This window comes from Eumetopias jubatus, unplaced genomic scaffold (genome assembly GCF_037043125.1).
Source record: "Eumetopias jubatus isolate StellerSeaLion01/CBP00866 unplaced genomic scaffold, mEumJub1_p1.0 scaffold_6, whole genome shotgun sequence".
NCBI lineage: Eukaryota > Metazoa > Chordata > Mammalia > Carnivora > Otariidae > Eumetopias > Eumetopias jubatus.
The window spans coordinates 44,697,571-44,721,879 of record NW_028274812.1 but is presented as its reverse complement, the minus strand read 5'-3'; the positions used below and the strand labels follow the sequence as shown (position 1 = coordinate 44,721,879).

Genomic DNA, 24,309 nt, shown 5'->3' with positions numbered 1-24,309 from the left:
CTTTTTATCTCCTGCCTGAACAACTATTGGTTATTGCTGAAGTTAGTAATTGCCATTTTCTTAAAATTTCTTCTTACTTGTTAAATTCAATTACAAGTTTTCTACTAGTTGTCTAAATTTACTCTCAAGAGGTTAAGATGCATTAAGTTTTGTTTGTTTGTTTTTATCATTTTCATCTTGAAGCACTCTCCCAGAGTCTTTTGGCATTTTCCAATGTGGAATACTTGTCCTCAATGACTTGTGCACACCTGAAGTTTTGAGATCTCCCATCATCATCACAAGTATTCCCTTTGCTTCTCTCCTGTGTTGGATCCCTTTGTTCCTATTTCTCCTTCTTCATTTAGACTCTAGTTTTGGTGGAATACGTCAACAAGTAGCTCCCCAATAAAAGGTGCATGGGAGGTAAATATTGTGAAACCTTCTATGTCTGAATGTATCTTTACCTATAGTCATAGAAGATTGATAATTTCGCTGGATATAAAATCCAAGAATGAAAATAATTTTCCCTCGGAATTCTGAAGATGGTTCCACTGTCTTCTAATTTCCATTGTCGCTATTAAGAAGACCCAAACCATTCTGGATTTTTTTTTCTTCTCTGGAAGCTTTAATTCTTTGTCTCCAAATTATTGGACTTTCATGATCATGTACTTGGTATAGTTTATTGTGTTTGGCCTTTTCAGACTATTAACTCATGCTTTTTAATTCTGAGAAATCATTGCATTATTTCATTGAAATTTCCTCCCATTTCTCTGTTTTCTTATGAGGAACACCTATTTTTCAAATGCTGACCCCCTTAACTGACTTTCTGATTTTCTTACCATTTTTCTCTTTTTTGTACTTTTAAAAAAAAATTTCTTGGTGAATTCGTTAGATTTATCTTGCAAACCATCTACTGGGTTCTTCATTCCTCCTTCAAACATTTTAATTTCTGAAAGTTTATTTTGTTTTCTGAATTTTATTTTTTGTATGTATGTCATTCTGTTCTTATTTCAAGTTTTCAAAAGCTTCTCTTACTTTGTGGGGATATAGGTGATGTCTGTCAACTTTATTAAGGCATATTTTGCACATCATAAAATTCACCCATATCATGCCTACAAACAATTTTTTAGTAAATTCATCTAATTGTACAATAATCATCATAAATCAGTTTTATTTTATTATGTATTATTTATTTACTAGTCACTGTTTTTTCCCCCAGCTTTTAAATTATTCTCTTGCCCTTCTTTTCAGGTGCTTTGTTCAAGTCTAAGATTTGGAAATGCTGACCCTTTGTTAGCAAGAGCCAGCAGGAAATATAGGATCTCTTCCCTCCCCTGGCCTGCCTCCGCTGAAGTTTTTTATTATTGTTATGTTAATCACCATACGTTACATCGTTAGTTTTGGATGTAGTGTTCCATGATTCATTGTTTGTGCATAACACCCACTGCTCCACGCAGAACGTGCCCTCTTTGATACCCATCCCCCCAAACCCCTCTCCTCTAGAACCCTCAGTTTGTTTTTCAGAGTCCATTGACTCTCATGGTTCATCTCCGCTGAAGTTTTTTGTAAGAAACTGCCAAACTATTTTCCAAAGTGGTTCACCATTTTATATTCCCAGCAGCAATGTATCAGTGTTTCTGTTCTCCACATCTTGCCAATATTAGTAACTGTCTTTTTTATTATAGCCATCCTAGTGGGTGTGAAATGATATCTCATTGTGGTTTTAATTTACATTTCCCTACTGACTAATGATGTTAAGCATCTTCTTACATGCTTATTAGCCATTCATACATCTTCTTTGGTGAAATGTCTGTTCAAATCTTTTGCCTATTTTTGAATGGTTTGCTTGCTTCTTATTGACTTATAAGAATTCTTTATATATCCTGGACCTGTATATCTGTATATCTGTATATCCTTCATTGGATGTGTGTTTTACAAATGTTTTCCTCCTGATGTTGCTTGTATTTCTAAGATTTTATTTATTATTATTTTTTTAAAGATTTTATTTATTTATTCTGGAGAGAGAGGGAGTGCGAATGGGGGGAGGAGCAGAGGCAGAGGAAGAGGGAGGGGAAAACAATATCAAGCAGACTCTGTGCCAAGCATAGAGCCAGTCATAGGGCTCAGTCTTACAACCCTGAGATCATGACCTGAGCCGAAATCAAGAGTCCGACCCTTAACCAACTGAGCCACCCAGGCACCCCTGTATTTCCATTTCTTAATGATGTATTTTGAAGCACAAAAGTTTTGAATTTTGATGAAGTTTACTTCAATTTTTTTTGTTTGTTTGTTTATGGACCATGCTTTTAGTGTCATTCCAAAAAACTGCTTAATTCAAGGTCTCAAAGAATTTATCCTATGTGTTCACATAAAAGTTCTATTGTTTTCGATCACAGATTTGTTTAATTAAGTAATTAGTTTTTTAACATTTTATTTATTTATTTGAGTGAGACAGCACAAGCAGAGGTAGTGGCACAGGGAGAGGGAGAAGCAGGCTCCCCACCGAGCAGGAAGCCTGACACAGGGCTCGATCTCAGGACTCTGGGATCATGACCTGAGCTGAAGGTAGACACTTAACTGACTGAGCCACCCAGGCACCCCTAGATCGTACATTTAAATATGTCTTCCAGGGCACCTGGTTGGCACAGTAGGGTGGGTGCCCAACTCTTGATTTTGGCTTATATCATGATCTCAGTGTCACGAGATGGAGCCCTGCATCCAGCTCTGCACTCTGTGGGGAGTCTGCTTGAGGATTCTCTCCTTCTGCCCCTCCCGCAGCTAGCGCTCTCTGTCTCGTAAATAAATAAATAAATAAATAAAATCTTAAAAAAAATATGTCATCCACTTTGAGTTAATTTTTGTGTACCGTGTGTGGCAAAAGTCTAAGTTCATCCTTTGCATATGGATATCCAATTGTCCCAGCACCATTTATACAAAAGACTTTCCTCAGTGAGTTTTCTGGGCAAATCACTCAATTGACCATAAATACAAGGACTTCTGGACTCTCATTTCTGTTCCACTGATTTCTGTGTCTATCCTTAAGCCAATATTGTTTCCTATGATTATGAGTCTCTTATGGTGTGTCTCCCTCTCTGATTTCATCTTGTTTTATTTTTTTCTCTCTTCTCCTATGATCCTCTGTTTTGTTTCTTAAATTCCACATATGAGTGAGATCATATGATGATTGTCTTTCTCTGACTGATTTATTTCACTTAGCATAATACCCTCTAGTTCTATGCACGTCATTGCAAATGGCAAGTAAATAAGGTTTTATTGAAACACAGCCATATTCATTTACCTATTGTCAATGTCTGCATTCACACTGCAACAGCAAAGTAGTTGCAATGGAGACCGTATAGCCTACAAAGCCTACGATATTTATTACTTACTCTTTTACAGAGAACATTTTTAACCCCCGCTATAGATTATTAGTAACTTTTTCCCTGCTTCTTTTTATCTGTAGTAATTCTTGGCTACTTGCTGGATGTTGTGAGTATAGGCAATAGAGATTTTGGTTGATGGTATCTTTCTCAACAGAACATTAAATTTTAATCTGGAAGGCAATCATCACCTCTGTCATGTTGAGGTTTGGTTTTGGCTCTCTTAGGGCTCTCTTATTGCTATGACATGGTCCTTATACTTAGGTGTGACCTTTTTGTGAATCTCCACCCAAAGCCTGGGAGTTCACCAAATACTCTCTATAATCACTGGGCTTAAGTACAAACCTCTGCCCTCCCAACAAAACTGCGCTCTCTTTGAAATCTCTGTCCAGCTCTCCAGCTTCCTTTGCTGGGCCTCCCGAGCGATCCTCAAGTGTTGGCTCTATGTGCAATTTTCACACAGAATTTTTAGACTCCTTCACCTAGGTTTCTCCTTTCTAGAATCCTCCCCAGCAAATCCCAGTGGTCTTTGCAACTCTAAACTCTGGGATCTCCCTCTATCCAGTGAGACTACCACTCTCTGATTGGGCACTATTTCTCTGAACTGTGGTTTGGAAATGCCCTCAGGGTGAAGCTGAGATGAATATGGGGCTCATCTAATGGGCTAATGTGTTTCATTTCTTATATGTTTCTTTTCTCTAAAGGATCATGGCCTTACATTGGCTACTATCTAATATTTAATACAGCTTTTAGAATTATTCATGGGGACAGTTAATTCTAATGCCATCCACTCCATCATATCAAAATTCAGATCAATTATTTTTTTAAATACCTATTATGCCAGATTCTTTATATACATTATTGCTAGTCTGTGTGTGTCCTGTAGAGTACACATTATTATCCTCATTTTTATTGATTAGAAAACTGATGCTCAGAAAGTTCTGAGAACTGATTAAAACTAACCAAGCCGAGTCAATAGAGCAGGATTTGGAATTGAGATTTCTTTGGCTCCAATTTCAGCCATAACATAGTAGAATTCTACAATAACATAATTTTTTCCCCAGCTAGTCACTGACAAGTCCGTATATAAATGCCACACAAGACGGTGTATAAATTCCACTGACAAGTCAGTATATAAATTCACTACAATTTTACTAAAGCTTTTGCATTAGTATTTTTGTGAATTAAAATGTTTAGAAGGAGAGGTTATTGATACCATCAGGTAAAAATGATAAATGAGGTTTATATGAGGATTTTGCTGCCCTATTCAGAGAAAATTCATATCTGTATTTAAAATAGTGAGTGTTGTGTCACTGGTTGTTTTAAATTATTTTAAATGTTTGAATAAACTTTGTATTCCCTCTAAGGAATACTATTTCTTCTCTTAATTCCCACGCAAATTTTGAATTTATAATGTGTTAAATGCCTAGATAAGAGATTGTTGAAATTACATAAAGTCCTCTTGCAAATGGTAAACTTAAGAATTTTCTTTGTTCCTTTTTTCTCCATGTCTTAAACGATAGAGAATGCATTTAGAATCTAATTCATGTATTATCAGTTAAGAATGTTCTCTGTGGTTTTTTACACCAGACTTCTAAAGAAATTATTGTTGGGATGTCATTGCTCTGTCTCTTCTTTATGTGGAATTAAAAGTTGCAAAAAAACTTCTCCATAATATTTTCTTAAAACCGTATATAAATTTGTGTAGTAATACTCCAACAAATCAAAATAATAAATTATCATATATACTGCCAAAAAAAATAGTGTTTCTGGGGCATTCCTATGAAATGAATGTGTCCACCCCCAGCCTCCACCAATTTACATGTTGAAACCCTAATGCCCAATATGATAGTATTTGGAGGTGGGTCTTTGGGAGATAATTAGGTAATGAGGGCAAAGCCCTCACAAATGGTATTAGTACCCTAATACTCATAAGAGACATGAGAGAGATGATCTTTCTCCACCGTGTGAGGAAGGTGGCCATTTGCAAACCAGGGAGAAGGCTCTCACCAGACACCGAATCTGCTGGTGCCTTGATCTTGCACTTCCCAGAACTGAGAAATAAATGTTTGTTAAGTCTATGGCATTTTGTTATAGCAGCCTAAACTGGCTAAGACAGAAATCATTCACATATTTTTTGGCTAATATCTTAAGATATTAAAATAATCATGAGGAAACTGGTACTAATGAATCAGTGCCCTTACTAAATAAGGCAAGCTTTCTGTTGTTGGGGACTTACCATGTCACCATGACAGAGATATGCCATCCTATGCTTTCGGAAATGAAGCACTTGGGAAATAATACTTAGACATTTTTAATCTATCATAATGTAGTCTGACCCTGGAAAATTAGCCCTTATTCACAACTAATCACACTAATCTTCTCTAGTGTTCCAGGTTTCTTATCAGGAAAGGTCAATTTTAAACCTATGAACAGTATTCAGAGTTTCTCCCAAAGAAATAATGTTTCCAAAACACAAAAGAAAAAAAATTACATAAACAAACAAAAGAGGGGTATAAAATGTGTGAACAGTCTTTGAAACCTGTTGCCTACTGTCTGTTTCCTTGCTCTGTGTGTATTTTTCATATCCACCAATACCAACTACAGACTGTCTTTAATGATGAGGTTCTGCCAATTTAACTTTCCAATTATTTTATCCATTGCTTGGATACAACTGTAGAGACCTACCCATTCTGCCCCTTTCCCGTCTCCGTCAGTTTCCCACCAGCTTTGCTTTTCTTCTCTCCTGTGTGAATTCAATCATGTGAATCAAAACTCGGATGCTCTATCATTCTAGATGCTTTGTGTTTGGTAGTGTGTTTTGCGTAGATTCAACAAGACTTAGGAGAGAAAGAAAAAGAGTAAGAGAATGGCATGGGGAGAGCAGATGGGCCACTGGGCATTTGAAGTAACACAAGCAATTCCGGGCGACTGCTCAGCAATTTGGAGAGAATCATCAGTCACTTCTGGAGCATGACTGTGAAGCTTTTATCCAATACAACACGTAGGTGCAGTCTATGCAAAACAGATGAGTCAAAATGCCTGGTGACTCTGAGGACTGAAACACAGGCCAAACCCTACTCTTCCCTGAGTGGAACGGTCTTCAAAATGAGCACCATTAAAAAGGGTGTAGCTGACAGTCAACTTCTGCTTCCTAAAGGAATCCAACAGAGCTAGCACTGGGTTAAGGGAAAATCAGACAATGTAATAGTAAGAGTGGAATGGAAATTTTGCAATAAGCACACCTGGTCAAAGAGGGGTGAACTGAACAGTGAGTGTGATCCTGGAATCCACATACCTCAGTTCAAAAACTACATACAGATCCACAGCCTATTGTCTTCATCCCCTTACCTTTTGTTCTGAGCTCATGGAAGATGGGTTTTGAGGCCAAGGAGGCAGCAGGGAAAAGGGAAATGGGCCTTCCCCATATCTCTTGTTTAATTCCATGTCAGACCACCACTTTGACATGTGTACTTTTAACACCTGTTTCCTTACCTCTTGAATGCTATTTCACTATTTTTTAGGAGACAAGCATGAAACACAGAATTGGAGGGTAAGAACAGACCTGAGGCTGTAATCCCTTTACAAGAAAGAAGAATGATAATGTAAGGCTTGCAACCGCATTGGGTCTTTTCTTAACAGCAGGATTGAAATTTTACCTCTCTCATCTTGTTTCTCTCCCATCCTGGCTTTCTTCCTTCCTGACTCAGTGGAGAGTTAGATAATTTGGGTTCAACAGTCCATCCAGAGAAATGACCAGACACAAATGCAGACAGCAAAGTGCAGACACAGCACTGAGTTGTGATGTGCCAAAAACATTCAAAAGGAAGCAAGCCAAATGTGAAGGAAGAGGGCAGTGAAGCAACCGGTCATTCAAGGCAGACACACGAAATGACCACAAACGTTGTTTTAATAGAGAGATTCCTACCATGGTTTGCTGCCAGGTTGAGATGAAGTGCATTTTATTAATATCTCCTACATTTGGTCCCCCAAGGGCAAACTCATTGTGAGCTATTAGAATCTTACTGCCCATGAGGTTACAAGCTTTGATCCCGTTTGCAACAATTCTTCAGAGGGTCTGGTACAAAATCGAGGTGGAAAAATCTGAGACTGAAGGGTTCTTGAGAAAGAACAGGGCAGGCAGCGTGTTAATTATAAAAGGGAAAATGCTCTGATTTGGGTTAAGTTTTGTAGAAAAAAAAGACCTCAGGGATATTTCAGGTAGTAACCGGGTTTTACGTAAATTGAATTATAGATTGGAGAGTTTTTTTGGACAGCTGCTTTCCTCAAATGTTTGATAATTAAAAAAAGGGGGGGCTCCCAATATTGTTAAAGGGATGGCAACTTCTTAACCAAACAATGAATCTCATCTTTTCATCCTCTCCTCTCCCTTTGGTTAATCAGACATAGTCCATTCCTTCCTCGAATGTTATTTTTTTCCCCAACCCCATTCTCCTTGGCAAATCACCAGGATTTTTTATCTGTGCATTTGGATTCAGGGGTGGTATTAGCATGTCTTTCTGTAACCATACTTATCTTTTAACCATATTCAGGGCAAATAATTCCACACGCTGCACTAAAATGGAAAAATTTTCCAAACGCCTGTCATTTGTCATAATAGGATCCCTATCCAGGCAATCTAGATAAAGGAAAATGTGAAAAATATAACTCTCTTAAGAGTCAGTTATTAACTGGAATCTGGAGCAATCGGTGTAAGAGATGCCTGGCACAGGAAATCAGTCTTCCTTTGGGAGAAATACGGTCTCGTTTAGGTCTAAGGTTTCTGTGCCAGATTCTCAGGGGCTTTCCCTTTTGGGAGCGGAGATCTTCTGGTCAGAGCCCGGGTGAAGGAGCCGTCAGAGCCCCCTGCTGGGTGGTTTGCCTCATTTAACTCTTACACCACCACAGGGAGAAAGACACGCGTAGCCTCCGTTGCACAAAGGAGAATGTGTCTCAGAATGTAGGTACATAAATTGCTTAGGGAATCTCTGCTAATAAGTTTTAGAGGCACAATTGGAAGTCGAATCCGCCTACGTTTCCTTCACAGCGCTACAAAACGGAGACGTTGAGTTGGTCTGACATGGCTTTTTCCAGTTTCCAGAATGAATTCTTTGTGCGAAGTTGTTTCTCCTCCAATTTCCTCCAGGCCCATTATGGTGAGTGTTGGGGTCATAGGATACTGGAGTTTGGGTTTTTAATTTGGGGCCAGAGCCTTGTCTTCGTGTCCTGGCGCTGTCCCGGGAAGGAGGTGCTAAGGTTCCGCGGTGTCGCGGCAGGAGCGCGGAGTCTCCTCCAACTAGAGAGGAAGGGTCTACCCCCAGCCTCACGAGAACAATAAACAAAACAAAACAAAACAAAACAAAACAATCATCGCAATCCCGAGCTAGGTAGGGCCTCCGGTGGACCGGGAAAGAGGGTCGGGGCAATGAGGCGCCTCGGGAGCGCCCTCTGGCGAAGACGGAGAGCGCGTGTCCCCGCCCTGGCCCCCCTTCGCCGCCGCCGCCGCCGCCGCGGCGGCGCCCCCGCCCGGCTCTCCGGGTTCACTTCGGTCTCTCACTCCGTGAGACACAGACGGCAGCTTTCCGAGCGAGCGGGGGACAGGCTGAGGCGGCGCCAGCACAACTGCGCCGCTCGCCGGAGAAGACCCGGGCGCCAGGAGAGAAGGCAAAGCCCGGAGCCCCATCCCCTCTCTCCGTGGGGGTCTACTGAGCCGACGGGCAGCTCGGCGGCCGTGCGCGACCCCCTTCCCGGCCACTTCGCGGGGTGTGCCAGGACTTGGGGACACGGCTCGGGAAGAGTCGGGGCGGGAGACGGCGGCGGCGGAGAGAGGGGGCGCGCACCGGGACGGGAGAGGAGTGAGTGGCGGGCTGGGCGGCGGCGGCGGCCGTAGCCGCGGGTACCTCCCCGCCTCGCCGCTTCGCAGGCAGCACCGCCTCCCCGGGCCGCGGCCGCCCGGCCGGGTCCTCTGCGCGTTCCCGGGCCCCGAGCCGGCGCACGATGCGCCCGGCTGCGTTCTGATCGCCGCCGCGCCGCCGCCTCCGCCGCGATGATCCCCCCTGAGCCGCCGCAGCAGCAGCTGCAGCCGCCACCGCCGGCCCCGCCGAACCATGTGGTGACCACCATCGAGAACCTGCCGGCCGAGGGCAGCGGCGGCGGCGGCAGCCTGTCCGCCTCCTCCCGGGCTGGCGTACGCCAGAGGATCCGCAAAGTGCTGAACAGGTGAGCGGCGGCGGGGGCGCGGGGCGAGGGCTGCGGGAGCCGGGCCCCGGGTCTTCCCCGGACCCCCGGCGGCCCGGAGGCCCCCTGGGACGGAGTCGCGGCCGAGGGAGACTGAGGACACCCGGCGACGACGCGCCCCGCGCTTGCGGGGAGGCCGTGGCAGCTTTGTCCCAGAGCGGGGAGCCCTGGGGCGCCCGGGCTGCTGGCTGGTCCGAGGCGGGAGTTCGGGGAGAGGCGGGGTTTGCTGCCCGGCTGTTGTGTGTCGGCACTCACACCCTCGCACACGCGTGTTGCCTCACTCCCCTTACCCACTCGGACCCCAGCTTTGCGCCCCGGGGACGGGGGGACCCGAGCGTGGTCCGGGCGGAGGCGGGAAGACGCGGAGCTGCGGGGATGGCGAAGAAGTCGCCGGCCTCGCACTGTCGCCCGCCCCGGCCGGATGTCTCCAACCTCCACGCCGGGGGATGGAGTCGTGGCGACAGCCTGAGCGGGCAGGCGGGGACCCACTTCTCCTGTCTGACGCCCCAGTTGCCGCTCAGACTCCTCCAAGCTGGGACCAGGGAACGGGAGGCTGGAGGCCTGGATCAGACCCACGCAAAGTGCAAAAATGTTGTGAGAAGGGTGTGAGCAGGAGGGGCCCGGTTATTCCAAAGCTGGCTAAAGCCATAGGAGGCGAGCGCAGAGCGCAGATCGCCGGCGCCTCCAGTGCTGGAATCTGCGCAGTGAATGGATCAAGGACGAGGCGTTTTCGGTTGAGAACCCGGGTTGACGTGAAGATGGGGCCCCTGGTGCCCCTGACTCAACTGTTATGTGAAAGGGACTTTTTTCTACTTAAGTAACCTGGAATGGTTGAAGAGCTGACACTTAAAAAAAAATCAGAGAATTGGTTTTGTGTGTTTTTATTTGAGTGCGTGTGTGCTTTTTTTGATGCGTCTGTGTGGGTAACTCTTAAGGTGGCTCTGTTCATACAGGTTTCTGTGTGGCACTGTTTTGGGCGGCCGAGACTCCGCATTGAGCTATGGGGAATTCACACAGAACTCTATGGGGCTTAAAGCTGTAGTGGGAGCACAAAATATGTACAGAAATAGCTTGGAAGATGGAGTATGGTTTAATTCAGGTATAACAAATCCCAAACCATTGGAGTCCCTTGCGAAGACTTAACGTGTTTATTAGCTTACTTGTGGGTACTTCAGTATGTTTCTATTTATTAGCAAACAAGAAGAAATTCACGCTGAGTGAGACATGAGTTGGTAATAGAAAGTCAAGCCTCTGCTTTCCTTCGAGTTGTAGCTTAGGATAACACCTTCCAAAAGCTTACATTTAAAAGACAGTGACCAGAATGAATCAAGAAGATGTTGGCTTCGAACATATTATAGAGGTTTCCTATTGTTCATGAACACCTGTGGGTTTTTGAATTGTAAATATCCTGGCATTGGATGTTTAAATTTTTAAGCAGAGTATGTTAAATATTAATATCTCTCATCAAACTGGAAAAAAGCCTGGTGCAATCGTTCATTTATCTTTGCTTGATTACAAGTTGTTATTGATTCTGTGCAGGTTATTTCTTGATATTTAATGAATCTTAGAGTTTGGAATAAAAAGATCACTGAGGAGACTTGGTTGTTATCATTTCTCAGCCAGTAACTAGCCGCGTGGCTTGGGGCAGGTCTGCACATCTCCCTGGGACTCGGTTTCTGCATTTGTAAAATGTGTCTCATAATACTTGCCTTACCGCTCTTGTCATGAGATAATACTAAAGAAAACACTTGGGCGAGGGCGCCTGGGTGGCTCAGTTGGTTGAGCGGCTGCCTTCGGCTCAGGTCATGATCCTGGAGTCCCAGGATCGAGTCCCGCGTCGGGGGGGGGGGTCCCTGGGTCCCCGCTCAGCGGGGAGTCTGCTTCTCCCTCCAACCCTCCCCCGCTCTCATGCTCCAGCTCATTCTCTCTCTCAAATAAATAAATAAAATACTAAAAAAAAAAAAAGAAAAGAAAACACTGGGGCGAATATAGAGTTCTACATGAACTCATTTCTTCAGTGGATTTTTGTTGTCTGAGGTGGGTCTGTGGGAGCATCATAAGCAAATGAAGTAGTAGTACATCATGAGTAGAACTTTGTGTTTTACTAAGCCTTCAATGATCTGTGTGACCTTAGTTGTACTAGTCCTAATTTATAGAGGAAGAACTTAGACTGAAAGATTGGGTCAATGACATGTCATCTCAGGCCCATCTGTGAATGGGAACCTACCTAGGGTTATAGCCTTTCTACTTCAACTAAAACATTTAATTGTCTTTTAAAATTCTTCAGAATTTCCAATATAATATTTTGTATTAAGTTAATGGTCTTTCTGTATTCTTAAAGGGACAAGAAAAAAATATTTCTTTTGAGAAGGAGCATCTTTGGTATGGAGACTTAAAAAAATCAGATTAAATATAAAAATCTCGATGGAATAATTGCATCAGCATGTTGATGAGCTTGGCTTCTGCACTGTGATTATGTCAACATGGAGGGCATTGGTAGCGGGTGTTGAGTGGCTGGACTCTACAAGCAACAAGGCAGGAGGAAAGTGGAATTTTAGAGATCTTGTGCCACCACTTAGGTGTGGCTCCCCTCTAATTTGAATCCTCCAAGTAGGTAGATCAGTCAGTAATGGCTATCAGGCTGGCCCACTGGGGCCAAATCAGAAGCATCTTTGTTTATTTTCTCAAAGCTTAAAATCATTTTCCCCCTTCTTTTTCTTCTTCTTTACTCTTTCTTTTTCCTTAATACTTCTGTATCCTTCACCTGCATTGCTCTGTCAACAACTTACTGTCCTCTGAGTTTCAATTGCTTTTTTTTCATCTGCTTCTGGCATGCAGCAACTTAGTTGTTAGCAGAAAGTGAGGTTGCAAATCTGGAAGTTTAGAGCCAATATAAAAAAATATCCCTCCCATTTTTGGCATGCAGATTTATGGTTGGCAGCATTCTATTTCTGTGAGCTGACCAGTAGTCTCTTCAGTGACAGAATGGGACATTGCACCACTGTTAGTTAGCTCTTAGCATCCATTGGGCCAAAGAGGCAGTGCTGACAGACTGAGGGTGGTGCAGTGAGATGGGGAGTGTTAGACTATGAGCAATGTGAGCCCCGTGGTGATTTGCCTGCCACTGGTGAAAGTCTATAACAATAGCTACCTGCCGACCCAGAGGAAGAAATGCAAACACATATGCTATCTATATCTACCCAGGGATAGGTAAAAAGAAAAGTACTGGTTAATAATTAATTAAAGTTACTTGCTCTCAAGAAGCATAGAATGAAAATGTAGTGTTACCTCAATGAAATCTGCCTGACATTGTCCTGCCTCATTTTACTTTCCTCAGTACAGCTGCTCATCCTTTCCCCTTTCTTTACAGGCTTGTAGAGTTGGAGTCCCGCATTTTGTACATGACAGTTGGGGCATCTCACTGATTACTCACTTTCTGTAAAGCAATGAGATTAGAATCTAATAGTATCCAAGATTTTGGTGAAAGAGGAGGTGCTAGGTAATTTTTGAAACCAGTTAAGGGGATGTGTCACATTCTTCTCCCTGTGGTATTCAAATTTGTTTTGGCAGTGGGATGCAAGAAATCCAAGATGATTCTAATGCTGAGATAATTACTCCTTTAATTCCCAAAGATTTAGAATAATGTATTGGTTCAAGCATGGAAAAAAATATAGCAAACTCTTCCTCATTTATTTCTTAGCGTGGAGTAGTATTTATTACCCTGTCACAGGCAAGCAGGATATGACAAAAAAGAAAACAGTTCAAGGGCAATGGTTGATGACCCTTTCACAAAAACTGCTGAATACTGGTAGATTTCTTAGGAAGATAGAGGAGTAGATACTGGTCTGTATAGTATCCGAAGATTTGCTCCTCTAAAATGATTATGTAATGAAATATTTGTGAAAAATGAGTAATAGCTTGTTTTGTGTTTTGCGGTTTTACTTATCTTTTCCGAGTTGAATATTATTATCAGATCTTAACAAAAATAACTGTGAATTTCTAGTTTTGACCCACTTTCTTCCCAACAAGAGATTCATTGGGTTGTCTCAAGTTATAAAGAGGTTTCTGCCTTTTTAGGCTTATAGTGGGGATATTTATTTATTTTTATTTATTTTTTATTTTAAAGATTTTATTTATTTATTTATTTGAGAGAGAGCGAGAGTGAGAGCACATGAGGGGGTCCGTCAGAGGGAGAAGCAGACTCCCTGCTGAGCAGGGAGCCTGATGCAGGACTGGATCCTGGCACTCCGGGATCATGACCTGAGCGGAAGGCAGTCGCCTAACCAACTGAGCCACCCAGGCGCCCCTAGTGGGGATATTTAATCGTTAGAAAGGATCCACTAGTGTGACGCTGGGTCATCCATTCATTTGATTTGGAACTAAATTCCAACTTATATTTTGATTAATTTTATTAATTTTAAAATTTCTGAAAAATTTTTGATTTGAAAACCAAGAGACATGAAGGAGGATACATAAGAGCATTGGTAGCAAGCCTAAATAAGATCAAAGTCCACATGGGAAGTTACTGTATAAGACAATATGTGTATATAGCATTTATGAATCATTAAATAAGGTGGACCGAACATGGTGAACTAAAAGAATGCCTGCCAAGGAACAGGATTATGCTTGAACAAAGTATTAGGTACAGTTGATGAAGACATATAATTTAGATGATCCTTTTTTATCAAGTCAGAAGGCTCTTTTGAAAAATTGATAGTGAAGCTCTTCCTCAAGCTGCTTCTTCTAACAGATGTCAAAATGAAAGGGAAGACCAACTAGTAATGGGGATAATTGATACGCAGTATTCCAAATTGAACCGGGTGGTGTGATTAAAAGCAGACATTTCTAAGATCAGTAGTAAACAAAGGATGTTGAAGGATGCATTTATTTTTAACTGAAGGACAAAATTATGAAAATAAAAGATCATCCTGTATACTTATTTTTTATACAGAGGGCTTGGAGAAATGAACATTTATATTAAAGGGATATTTGGTTTACTTGGGATAGAGATAATATATTTCCAAGTAATTAATGTGTAAGAAAATGGATGCATCTTTGTGTAATTTTCCTTTGAGCTTTCACCATCTCAAGATCCTTCAGAGTCCAGGGACATCATAATAGAAGTCTATTTTTACTGTACACTGCTGTAGATGTAGATGATATAGGAAATTGAGTTGGCTGCCCATATCTAAAGTTACCTAATGCAAGAGCTGATTTATTATTTAATTCCCATACCTCATAAAAGTAGAATGCAGAATGTGAAAATACCACCACCAGGTTTAAAGTTTAGCTTTCTCATTCATTTGCATTCAGGCCAATGAGCATTCACTGTACATTTTCAAACACATTAATTCTTGATTATGTTTCTAAAAAGAGTATGCTTAGGAAGTTAAACTCCAATGGCCACATGGAAAAATACCTCACAAATATTTGGTGTATTCCTTGACTGTGGCATGATCATATACAAGTATACATTCATTTATTCTTGTTTTTTTTTTTTAAGATTTTATTTATTTTTTTGACAGAGAGTGAGAGACAGTGAGAGAGGGAACACAAGCAGGGGGAGTGGGAGAGGGAGAAGCAGGCTTCCCACCAAGCAGAGAGCCCGATGCGGGGCTCAATCCCAGGACCCTGGGATCATGACCTGAGCTGAAGGCAGACACTTAATGACTGAGTCACCCAGGTGCCCCACATTTGTTCTTGTTTTTAATGACCAAACCACATGACATAAAATTTACCATCTTAAGTGTATAGTACAGTAGTGTTATTTGTATGCACATTGTCATGCAACAGATGTCTAGAATTTTATCATCTTGCAAAACTGAAACTGAATCCATTAAACAACTCCCCTTTTTCCCTTCCACACTGACCCTGGCAACCACCATTCTACTTTTTGTTTCTAAGAGTTTGACTCTTCTGGATACCTCATATAAATGGAATCTTGTAGTATTTGTCTTTTTATGACTGGTTTAATTCACTTAGTGTAATGTTCTCAAGGTTCATCCACGTTGTACCATCTGAGAGGATTTCCCAACTTTTTAAGACTGAATAATATTCCACTGTATCTATATACCACATTTTCTTTATCCATTTATCTGTTGATGGACATTTAGCTTGCTTCCATCCCTTGACAATTGTGAATAAAGCTGTAATGAACATGAATGTGAAAATACGTCTTCAAGATCCTATTTTCAATTTTTTGGGATATGTACCCAGAAGTGGGATTGCTGGATCATATGGTGATTCTACTTTTATTTTTTTGGAGTTTTTCATAGCAGTGGCACCATTTTACATTATCACTCACAGCGTTTAAGACTTCCAATTTCTCCACATCCTTGCCAGCACTTGTTACTTTGTGTGTGTGTGTGTGTGTGTGTGTGTGTATGTGTGTGTGTTTATAGTGGCCATCCTAAGGGGTGTGAAGTGACTTCTCATTGTGGTTTTGATTTGCGTTTCCCTAATGATTAGTGATATTGAACAGCTTTTCATAAGCTTTTTGGCCATTCGTATGTCTTTGTAGAAATGTCTATTTAAGACTTTTGCTCATTTTTAAATTGGATTGTTTGGGGTTTTTTAGTTGTTGAGTTGTAGGAGTTCTTTATATATTCTGGATATTAACCCCTTATTAGATATATGGTTTACAAATATTTTATCCCATTTCATTGGTTGCTTTTATACCCGGTTGATGGTTTCTACATTTATTTGTTCTTAATCACTTACTGCGTGCTGAGCCCTAACATGGCAAAACATTATTCTTGGCCTGAAGGACCTCAAAATCTAACTGGGTAACATGGCACATGTTCTGCTACTGAGAGTGAATCATTATAATCTGTAACCTTAATTTTTATGAATAATGTCTAATTGTATGCCTCCCAATGTCTAGATACTAGAGGCATATAAATAAGGTGTTCGGTATGCAATCCATATTAAACTTCTCATTCTATCATTTTAACCTTATACAGGGACTATTCGAATTCACAATAGTTAAGAAGAAATTTCATAAGAAATGCCAAAGAAAACAGTAAAAATAAATATGTCTTAGAAAGTGTTTTCTTAGAAAAATGTCATGCTTCAGTCAGTGGCAATGAATGTAATTTGTTTAAGAATACTATTATTAAAAATTTTTATTTATTTAATTTTTTTAAAGATTTTATTTATTTATTTGAGAGAGAGAGAGAGCACAAGAGGGGGGAAGGTCAGAGGGAGAAGCAGACTCCCCGCTGAGCAGGGAGCCCGATGCGGGACTCGATCCCAGGACTCCAGGATCATGACCTGAGCCGAAGGCAGTCAATTAACCAACTGAGCCACCCAGGCGCCCTATTAAAAATTTTTAAATATTTTCTGTTGTATTTAAATTTCAAACTTTCTCTGAAGAAAATTTTTTTAAAGATTTATTTATTTATTTGAGAGAGAGAGAGTGCAGAGAGAGAGAGGGAGTGAGTGTGCGTGCACGAGTCAGGGGGAGAAGCAGAGGGAGAGGGCCCGGGGAGAAGAATGAAGGAGTTGGAGCTGGACTTCTTGACCTCTGGTTGCCCCTGAGCAGTCCTTAGTCCCTGCGGACGGCTGGGGTGAGGTGGGTAGGGACCTAGCTGACTGAGCCCCCACCTGGTCGAGCAACCACAGCCTAGCCAGGCAGAAAACCCTGACCCTGTAGGCCTACGTCAGAGCAGGCTCTGGGGGAAAGACTGTTTCTCAGCCCACCGTGGGGCCAAGCCTGGCTGGGGGGGGTCATCACCTTGGGGTTGGAGGCTGGGCTCTGATTCCCCAGAGACATGAAGGGGCAGCAGTAGAGGGTGTAAAAAAAAAGAGGGGGAGAGGCTTCCCCCAGGGCCCATCCCAGGGCTCCATTCCAGGGCCCTGGGATCATGACCTGAGCCGGAGGTAGATGCTTAACTGCTTAACTGGCTGAGCCACCGAAGTGCCCCTGTCTGAAGAAAATTTATGTATGTGACTCTGTGATGGTTAAAAAAATACCTTAAATATCATTTTGCAAATTCTGATATTATGTACCACCAATTCTTGCCATTTTAAAAATTAATTGGGCAAATCTGCTACAACTGAGTAAACACTTAAAGGATTTTAAAAACCAAATCAATCTAATCATGTCCAGATTTAGAGTTACAGGGCTGTAATTCCTAATCATTCCTGACTTTGAGATAGCAAAAGTACTGATCCGTTGTACAAGACAAATACTTTACTGGTTTCTCATTCATTGATTCATTCATTCGTTCATTCATTCGTTCAATGAATATTTATTTAGTTCTTCCTTATATGTTGGGCACTGCAGGATCATAGTAGTGAACCTGACAGGTTTGGGCTGAAGAGGACTCTTGGGTGCCATTGGTAGAGTTTCTAACTGTTAATACCCTTTCAATATAATTTATCAAGGGGACAATTTAAGTAAAGTAGAAATAACAGTAAGATACATCACCTCTCAAAAATGATTAGATTTTCAAGTTGATCTAACAGAGGTGTACAAAAAAGCCCCATAATTTAGCTATTTCACCTGTAGGCAAACTACTCAAAAGGAAGACTGAAACCATAATAAAATTACTTGAAATGTACACAGAGTCCAGAGGTAGATCTTTCTTGATGAATACAATACAATTTGTTTCACCTAGGACTTAACAAAAAAAAAAAAAAAAAAAGAGGACTGGCCATTAATGTTTATCTACCTTCAGAATGTTAGGAGAAAAAGGAGAATAGATTTGAATCCCATCCTGCCATTGCCAGGTGAGCCTATCAAAGGTCAATGCCATGTAAATCAAGAAAATAGTTTCCTAAAAACAAGCAAACAAAAAAAGAAAATAGAGTTTCCTGACAATATGAACATCTGACAAGTGCATATACAGCTTTAAGGGACCTTGAACACATGGTCATGTGTTGCAGTTAAGAAAGATTTAAAATAAGACAACAGCATGAGGATGAGTTGGTGGAAGGACTGCATGCTTTTTTAAATAATTTGATACAACCTAATGAGAGTGTTTGAATTAAAATTAGCATTTAGACAATGGATCAACTTCTTAAATTTTACATTATACAGTATACATTTTGTATTATAAAATTTATATCACATGTTATTCTTATAATAACAAAAATGGTAATATTGTCATCCTTTTATAGATAGAGAAACCAATTTTTGTGGTCATACAACTTAGTGCTTTTATAAGACTACAGAGGACGGAGAGCCCATACTAGATGGGAGACAGGGCAGGAAGGTTCAGGGATGGCATTTTCCCTTGACATTGAGAGATAATATCTTAGCGAGGACTGCTATAACAAGATACCATAGACTAGGTGGTTTAAACAACAGACATTTATTTCTCACAGTTCTGGAGACTGGGCAGTCTGAGATCAGAGTGCCCTCATAGTGAGGGCACTTCTTCTTGACTTGCAGTCAGCCATCTTCTCATATCTTCAATTTATAGAGCAAGAGAGCGATCTCTCTCCTGTCTCTTCTTACAAGGGTACTAATTGCATCATGGGGACTCCCTCCTTGTGACCTCATCGAAATCTAACTACCTTCTGAAGGTCCCACCTCCAAATACCATCACATTGGGAATTTGGGCTTCAACTCATGAACTTTTGGGAACATGAGTTTTCAATCCATGGCAGATGGCTTGGGGTAGGGAAGGAACATGTGTAAGAAGCGGGGTGGTAGCCAAATATGGGGTAAGAGGTAGTAAGTAAGAAGAGGAAGTGTCCAGTTTGACAGTATTATGTGGAGGTAAAAAAGGCAGTAGAGTGGGGGCGCCTGGGTGGCTCAGTCGTTAAGCGTCTGCCTTCAGCTCGGGTCATGGTCCCGGGGTCCTGGGATTGAGCCCCGCATCGGGCTCCCTGCTCGGCGGGAAACCTGCTACCCTTTCTCCCACTCCCCCACTTGTGTTCCTGCTCTTGCTAACTCTCTCTCTCTGTCAAATAAATAAATAAAATCTTAAAAAAAAAAAGGCAGTAGAGTGGAGTAAGGTTAGAATCGTAGGATGGAGTCAGACAATGGGCACCCTTAGGTGCTCCGATAAGGAGTTAGACTTCACTCTGTGGGTTATTACTATTGCAGGTTATTGAGTAGAGAAAGGACATGATCAGAGATGTGCCTAAACATGGTATGCTGAATACAGTCTATAGGACAGATAGAGAGGAGAGGGACCGGGGTGTGGGGGACAAGTTAGGGACCACCATAGCCATTTAGGAGAGTGGAGAAAGGAGTCTAAATGGGACAGGGGCGGGGAGAGGGAGGTGCTGTGATTTGGACAGAATCAGGACCAAGATCAGGAAGAGGAAGATTAGATTTTGGAGAAAGTACCCAACAGTGCCTGCCACGTTGTGGGTGTTTAATACTTATTTTATGAAAGGTTATTTAAAAGTTGTCTCAAGAAAGGGATCTGCTCACCAGGGCAGAAGAGACACAGGGTATGGCGTGAGCTAGACAGATAGCCGAGAGGACAGCAGCTAGCCAATCAGTGTGGTTCCAGGACCTGTGCTGATTCAGAAACCATGCAACCAGAATGTGACATGAACAGAAATCGAGAATAAGCACTTAGAAATATCTATAGATATCTGGAAGAACTTTTATGTCTTTCCTTCTAATATTACAAGTGGGGTCATGTATTTTGCTAAGTTTTTTGTTTTTGCCATTTCATTTTTCTAGTAGCTGGTTTTTAAAATTGCATTTCACAAAAGTATTGCCTGCAATGAATTGAAAGAAACAACTGATAGCTTACAGTAGATAGTTCGAGAGGCATGCACTGGTCCCAGCCCAGTATCCAAGAGGGAGCAACAGCGAGTCTGGATTCAACAGTGAGCCTGGAAGTGCATCTAATCACAGAGTAGGGGTTCCTCATAGTAGTAGCATTAGACTGGTGCTAGTCATGGCTTTGAAAATATCCCAGCTGGTGCTGTGGGGGCAGCAGGTTAGGTCTGATGATAGCTACAGTTAAGTACCAAGGACTCAACCCAACAGCCTGGGTTGAGACTCCCACCTTAAACGCTAGGCAGGGTAACTTTTAGAAGTGAGAAGTGATACCGCACAACATCCCAGTTCTGTGGAATGGGTTATAGGAGGAGATGTACCTTTCAGGGATCATGAAGTGAAAGCACATTCTAGGTCTGAGTGAGAGAAAGGAGGGTCAAGATTACATGGCAGCTGACATGAGTGCCAGGCCACTGGTATGGCTTCACTTCAAGCTCTGAGGAGCACAGACTAGGAGCTATTCAGCTATTCAGCAGATAATTACTGTGCCAGGTAAGAGGCCTCATCTGGATCTTGGGGATCCTGCAGGGAGCAAGACATAAAAGACCTTCAGTGTCACGGTGATGGCATTGGAGTTGGGGCAGGCAATGAACAAACACTAACAAAGATATCCAATTGTGCTATATACTACCCAGAGAAAATGGGGTGAGGCGACAGAGAGGCAGTGGGTGGTGCTTTAATTTGAGGGGCCAAAAGAGACCCCTCTCTCTCTGGTGACACTGAAGCTAAGATTGGAATGGCCAGAAGGAACTAGCTACTTGAAGGTCACTCCAGGCAGAGATGCTAAGATGAGACAAGCAGGCATAATGTACTGAAAGAGAGGGAGACTGCAGTGCAAGACAAAAGTGAGCAGGGGAGGGGAAGAGCTCATAGGGGATGGAGGCATACGATCTTTCAGGGTCTCAGAGGCCAGGAGATGAGCTTGGGTTTTATTCTTAGTGGGATGGGGAGCAACTGGAAGGTATTCAGCAAAGGAGTAATCTGGTTAATGTTTTGAAAAAACCATTCTAGCTGCTGTTGGAGAATGGATTGCAGGAGGGGTAAGTGGTTACTGGAGGAAAGAGATGTTGGAGGCTTGGCCCGGAGGGTACCAATGGGGGTAGAGAGAAACAGTCGTGTTTTGGAGTGATCTGTATTTGGAGATGGAGTCCATGGGACTAGGTGAGTGATTTGATGAGGCCGCTGAGGGAAAAGAATAAAGCAAATTCCACTTTGGGGGACTTGAGAAATCGGGCGAGTGAAGGTGCCATTGTCTAAGATGGGAAAGACAGGGAGAGTAACATATTTGTGGGGAGAAAGTCAGGAATTAACTTCTGGCACGTTCAGTTAGAACGTGTCTAGTAGTCTAGTGGAAATGTCCCGTGACTGCTGGAGTCTGGGATTCTGGGGAGAACTCAGGGGCTGGGGATTTGCATTTGGGAGTCACAGGGGTGGTCCTGGGTGAGGTCATCTGGAGAGACAAAGTGTAGATAGAGGACAAGAGGGGTCCCATGGTCAACCTGGGCAGCACATCCACCTCTGAATCAGAGGAGGAGGACCCATCTAAGGAGCTGGAGAAGGAGGGGTCTGAAGTAGGAGAGAAAACAGGAGAGTGCAGTGTTCAGAAGCCTAGGGGAAGGAAGGAGGGAGGAAATAAGTGGTGTACTGTGCTGAAGTCATCAAGGGAAGGACAGAAAAATGGGCAGCGGCTCAGCAGTGTGGGAACCTTGGGGGCCATGAAAGGCACAGATTCAGAGTGGTGGTGCATGGAAGCCTGGATGGAATGACTGGGGAGGGAAAGTAAGGGGGGACTTCAAAACATAACTTTGGAGAAGTTTTGCCCTAATGAGGGGCAATGGGAGAGCCTCTTAATAGAGGAGATAACACAAAAGGTCTGTGTGCTGACGGGGATGATACAGTGGTAAGGGGGAAATTGCATACGCGGGAAGGAATGGGATAACGGAAGGAGGGAAAGCCTTAGAAGGCTAGATGGTGGGATCCAAGGGAGGGGAAGGGTTGGCCTTGGAGAGGTATGCGGACACTCTCCATGGTACTGGAGGGGAGCCGCACCTGTGGGCCATTACATGAAGGTGATTTGGTAGATTTGGTGATGGGAATAAAGGTCCACTCCTGGCTGGTGGCTTCTTTTTCTCTGGGAGCTCTGAGGCAAGGAGATCACGAGAATGAAGGAGCTAGATGCTGGGGAGGGGGGTAGGACATTAGTGCAGAGGGAAGTGGGTAACAGTCATCTTGGAGAGTCAGAAAGGAAATATACGAAAGAAGTATAGTAGGATTGAGGGACAGTGCTGTGTGTTTATTTGACATTTGTGGTGGGGATGAGGTGGGGGGGTGTAATGGGCAGAAAGAAGTCTGCCCTGGATAAGGGTAACTCGGAAACAGATCTAGGCCCAAGTGACATGGCAAGCAAGAACCATCTGTGAATTCAGCTACGAAGAAGTCAGGGTATTAGTACGGGGCATATTTGGGGGAGCTCTGTAGGATTTGGGTCCTGATTCCATTTGGGAATAGGGTGTGAGAGACCGAAGAGGGAATTAAAAGGCACTCGGAAATTTTGTGTCTGGGCCGTTGGCGTGATGGTGTCCCCTTCAGAATGTGATTGATACGTTCTGTCTCAGGCAACTGACTTAAGTTTTGGGCCTCATTTTTCTCATTTGTAAACTAGTTAAAAATAATCCTAGCCCTTCATTTCCCATTGCGTTTTGGGAATTTTTAAATGAAATGACGTCTGGGTGCGGGTGTGGAAAGCCGCCAAGCCCCATGCAGATGTTATCCTGGTCACAACATTCAAAGGCGAGCAGGGTCTTCAGGCCCGTGATAGATGCTGACCGGTTCCCTCAGTGTGCGGAGGACGTGGGCGCAGCCAGAGCGCTGGCCGGCTGGTTTTCCTCCTGAGGCTTGTCAGTCAGAATCTGAAGGGGAAGCCACCCATCTGTGAACAAAGCACAAGTCTTTACTTCAGTGTATTCCATTTGTTGAAAGCTAGATATAATTAATTTTTTTGGGGAGGGTTTGTTTTAAGAAAGCCTCTTCTTGGGAAGGCTAATTTGGCAGAAGCTGTCTGTCCGGCTCTCTGGGTGCGCCTGTCCGGGTGATAGCGCTTCCAGGGTGCCTGTGGTGTGTAAAGAAGTTTGACAGGCTTCGGGAAGGGGTTAGTGCCTCTTGAACCTGGGAGGTTTCAAAACGAGCGTGGGCCTAAAAGGCTCCATAGAGGCCGGCAGTGGGACAGACAGAGAGGCTCAGAGGGAAGGGACAGAGCAGCTTTAATGTGCTAATGAGGGGAAGCCCAGATGCCAGCAGGATCAGAGGAGCTCTTTGTGACACTGGGTTCCCGGGGATGGCTGGAGTCTCTGTCCCTATCTGTATCCTGCTGTAGGCAGAAGAAACACTGTGCTCTCAGAGAGGGCACTTTGCTCAACAGATAGCCTTACAGACCGCTCTGAACGCCGGTGGGCAGTGAGGGGCTTCGGAAAATCCCAGGGTCCGGTGACTGCTTGAAAACAGGGAGGCTGTGAGGTGGGGGAGGTGTGTGTGGGAGGACAGAGGAAGGGTGGGGGGAGACGTGTTCTGGACGGTGTGTGTAGTCACAGAGAGACTAGCAAGGACATTTGCAGTTTTACAAAATTAACTGTCATCCCTCCCGGTACTGCCAAGCGTGGAGAGTGGCATCCAAGCCAGTCCAATAGGAGGTGATCAGTCTTTGAAAATGGCTCAAGGCGGTTTTTAGCTAGGTATGGAGGAAGTCTGAAACATCACGAAAGCCAACCAAACAGAAACCACCACCATCTCCCAGTGAGTGCTGGAATGAAATTCATGGTCTGGTGACTTCATTTAGTGATTGCTCCGGAATTGCTCCAGGGAGGGGTTGGAAGCAGGGTCTTGGAGCTGACTTTGCATAGCAAGAACACAGTATTTATACAGATAGTGTGTTTACCTGTACTGACACCATCTACTGATGGAGGGATT

General features: G+C 43.1%; 1 protein-coding gene across 1 annotated transcript in view; it reads left to right on the top strand.

Moving 5' to 3' along the window:
* The first annotated feature begins 9,405 nt into the window (after window positions 1-9,405).
* Window positions 9,406-24,309, top strand: part of SLC35F1 (solute carrier family 35 member F1) — a 383,792-nt gene continuing 368,888 nt past the window's right edge. The window contains exon 1 of the mRNA XM_028117096.2: window positions 9,406-9,578. Coding sequence (XP_027972897.1) covers window positions 9,406-9,578 — 173 coding nt within the window. The remainder of the gene's footprint in view (window positions 9,579-24,309) is intronic.